The sequence below is a fragment of the Pteropus vampyrus genome, unplaced genomic scaffold (assembly GCF_000151845.1).
Source record: "Pteropus vampyrus isolate Shadow unplaced genomic scaffold, Pvam_2.0 Scaffold19, whole genome shotgun sequence".
Lineage (NCBI taxonomy): Eukaryota > Metazoa > Chordata > Mammalia > Chiroptera > Pteropodidae > Pteropus > Pteropus vampyrus.
Window position 1 is genome coordinate 15,167,601 of NW_011888800.1, and position 3,296 is coordinate 15,170,896.

At 42.2% G+C, this 3,296-nt stretch overlaps 1 protein-coding gene across 1 annotated transcript in view; it reads right to left on the reverse strand.

Annotated features, from left to right (window-relative positions):
- The window catches only part of GNB5 (G protein subunit beta 5), a 43,706-nt gene that overhangs the window by 19,158 nt on the left and 21,252 nt on the right, over positions 1-3,296 (reverse strand). The window contains exon 3 of the mRNA XM_023527720.1: positions 2,503-2,544. Coding sequence (XP_023383488.1) covers positions 2,503-2,544 — 42 coding nt within the window. The remainder of the gene's footprint in view (positions 1-2,502; positions 2,545-3,296) is intronic.

The window sequence follows — 3,296 nt, forward strand, 5'->3', positions numbered from 1 at the left end:
CTTTATTTTAAATAATACTACAATAAATGTTATTATTCATATTTTTTCTATATTGTTGATCATTACTTTCAAACAAGTTCTTAGATGTAAAATCATTAGATCAAAAGTTATAACTTTTTCAAGGCTTCTGATACACATTAGCAACATGCTTTCCAAAATATCTGCACCAATTTGTAGTCCCCAGTAAACGGCATTTGAGAGTGGAGTGGATAGGTTTAAAACTTATACTACTGTCAGTCTGTAATGAAAACAATTATGAAAGAGATTTTTGTGTTTTTCTTCTTTGATAAAGTTTAGGGAGGAATTTAACACACTGTTTAACAAGCAAACAACAAATATTATAAGTTCGTGTTAGTTCGCGTGTTTTTGCCCATACAACAGTATTTTATGGCTCACAGGAAATCTGAAAAGCTGCTGCAGGCCCTACTTACCCACATGCGATGGCGCATCCCGACGGGGCATACGCACATGCCATCACCCACGTGCAAGGCATAGTGACTGCGTGCTCCTGAAACACAGTATGCACCATTCATAGAACAAACAAGGGCTGCTTCTACACAAATGTCTTAACATCTGATTTTTTTTTTAAAAAATCACTGGTGTTCCTACAGAATTGCATTATAGTTTCAAAGGGCAGTGGAGTGGGATAACAATTAGCTTGAGACTGACAAGGAGACTCAGCCCCCTATTATCAACCAAACTTCATGTTCCAAAAGTTAAAAATCTCAACCAGCAATAAAATATCCTTAATGTTTTACTTCTTTCTTAATGTTATACTCTCCTTGTTCTGAATGAATATTTGGGCTCCTTTTCTTTGGAAGGTCCATCCGAATTTCATTGCCAGTATATACTTCACCTTCTTTACTGATTCTCCCTATTTGCAGAGTATGTTCTTGAATGACTTTTTACATGTATAAGTTTGTTTACTTGTGAGTATAAAAGAGCCTCTGTCTCCTACAGGTCCTAAAACCATTCTTGGTTTTGAATGGGGGTGGGAGAGCGATCTTTAGTTGTGCTCAGGGATAAATGGGAATCTGTAAAATGGAAGCATTAAGAACTAGATGTGACAGTTCCTAGTCCCCTTGGAATGGTGTTTGAGTCACCTACATCCTCCTACATGCAGCTAAGCAACAACAAAGCCATGATTCACTTCTGAGTTACTGAACCGTGGGCCCTGGTCCTGGTTTCAACACTTATGAGTTGTACGACCCCATGCAAGCCAGCCATTTGTGCTGCCTTGGTCTCATTCCCCATCTGTGAAGGGAGGTGATGGGATTAGATGATTTATACAGAACAGTCAAGTGCTAGTCTCCCTGTCATGATTCTCTGTGCCACAATTTTGTTGTCACTCACAGTCCTGCAGCCTTTCAGAATCTAAGAATAATTTATGGCCCTCCAGTGAATGAGCTGAGGTGGCCACTCTCAGCATAGGGTACCCCATGTCCCTTTCCTTACAAATAATGGCTATGTTCTCTGCCAAGGGCGACAAGTGGCAACACTATGGCACTCCATAAATCCAAAAGTATTTTGTGCCACATTAAGGCATGAACAGAAACAACAAAACCCCACATACTCCTGAATGCTGAGGAGTGCTGGGAGAGGCAGAGTCTTCCATGGCAGTAGGTGCTATATAAGAAAGCTCTGTTGTCATTTTTATTCTTCCTCAGGGGGCCTGACCATTAGTAGGAACTTACTCTACAAGATGGTTCTGGGGCCCCACTTGATCAGGTCATGTAACAGCTACCTAACACGACATTTACTAAACACATTCAGTAATGCAGAATATGGACACTGTTCAATTTGAGACAGATATAGGTCTCCTTTTTAATATAGTAAAGAGGAAGACTTTCTAAGTAAATATTGGAATCCATATTTAATACACACTTCTCATTATTGTAAATGCCAACACAATGTAGGCATGCAAGCATACCTACACATAGATTTCAGTTTTTTGGTCTTAGTTGAGACCTAAATTTAGGTCTATATGGAGCCGTGCATGCTCAGGCCAGAGTTGCAAGAGGTTTAGATTCCACTGCATTCCCCAGGTCATGCAGTTCAACTTACTGCAGCCTCAGCTTCCCCATCCACCACTGACTCACATCCACAATGCTATGGAGCCTGGTCATAGACAGAGAGGGGAGAGAAAGCTGGGGAAAACGATACATCTTATCATCACTCAGAATAATAATAATAAAGGCAGTTGCATGTGTGAATGTGACCAGTTTTCTGGGCCATGCTCTCTCCTGTTTTAGTATTTGCACCCTCTGCGGTGGCTCTGCATGTCCTTCTCTGGGTGAGTGGTTTTGGCTTGAGAGAGAAATGAACTAACTCCACAGTGGGCTGCTGAGCTGTCCAAACACGGATGGGCTTCTGTGGGGTTTCCATGCCCAGAGAGGTACTCTGAGAGGCAGGGAATGAGGACCGGGCTGGGGAGCTGGCCCAGAGCACATTTAAACTAGGCTGCGGTTCTGGGGCCTCGATGCACTGGGGACACCACCTCACCTTGTTAGTTGTGAAGGAATCCCACACGATCACCTTCCCATCCTGGAGGGAAAAGAATAAACTGTTCGGTTGTTGTCAACAAGTCCACTTTCACTGTAATCACTGCTGCAGCCCACACTGGGGCTGTGGGGAGTGACTACAATGTCATCTATTTGAAATACAAACCGGCCAGAGATAAATCGACATGAGCTCAGATTTATACACCAGGGGCCTACGTTCCTGGAGAGACTGCACCTCCACCCCAACCCAAACCCACACAGTCAGGCTGATTAATCTCCTGCCTTTTACAGGAGAAGGGCTGCTCTGAGTCACTCAAAGTCTGTTCCAGAACCTTCCTGCTCTTTCCAGCTTCCTCCCACATCCCACCCCGCTTGTCCTCTCTCTGCAGCAGAGGTGGATGGAGTGTGTCAGCTCTCCTCGCCTCCCTCCCTCCCTCCCTGATCAGAGTATTACATGAGTGAAAGAAAACCCAACATGTATTATGGATTTAAAAAGTCTAAAAGGCTAGGTAGCAACATGTACATCTCAATAACCACTTTGTAAAAATGAGCATTTGAAAAAAAAGTCTAGGAAGAAATGCTCTAAAATGAGAATAATGGTTGTGACAGGGTGGTGAGAGTAAAAACCATTTGTGTTCCCCTTTCCAGTGTTTCTTTAATGTGGTAAAATACAAAAATGATAAACTTTTTATGAATATGAAAAAAGCAAGTACAATATAACATACTAGATTTGTAGGTAAATAGGAGATTAATAACCCTGTCCTATCAAACCCAGCACTGACATAGATGTTAGAA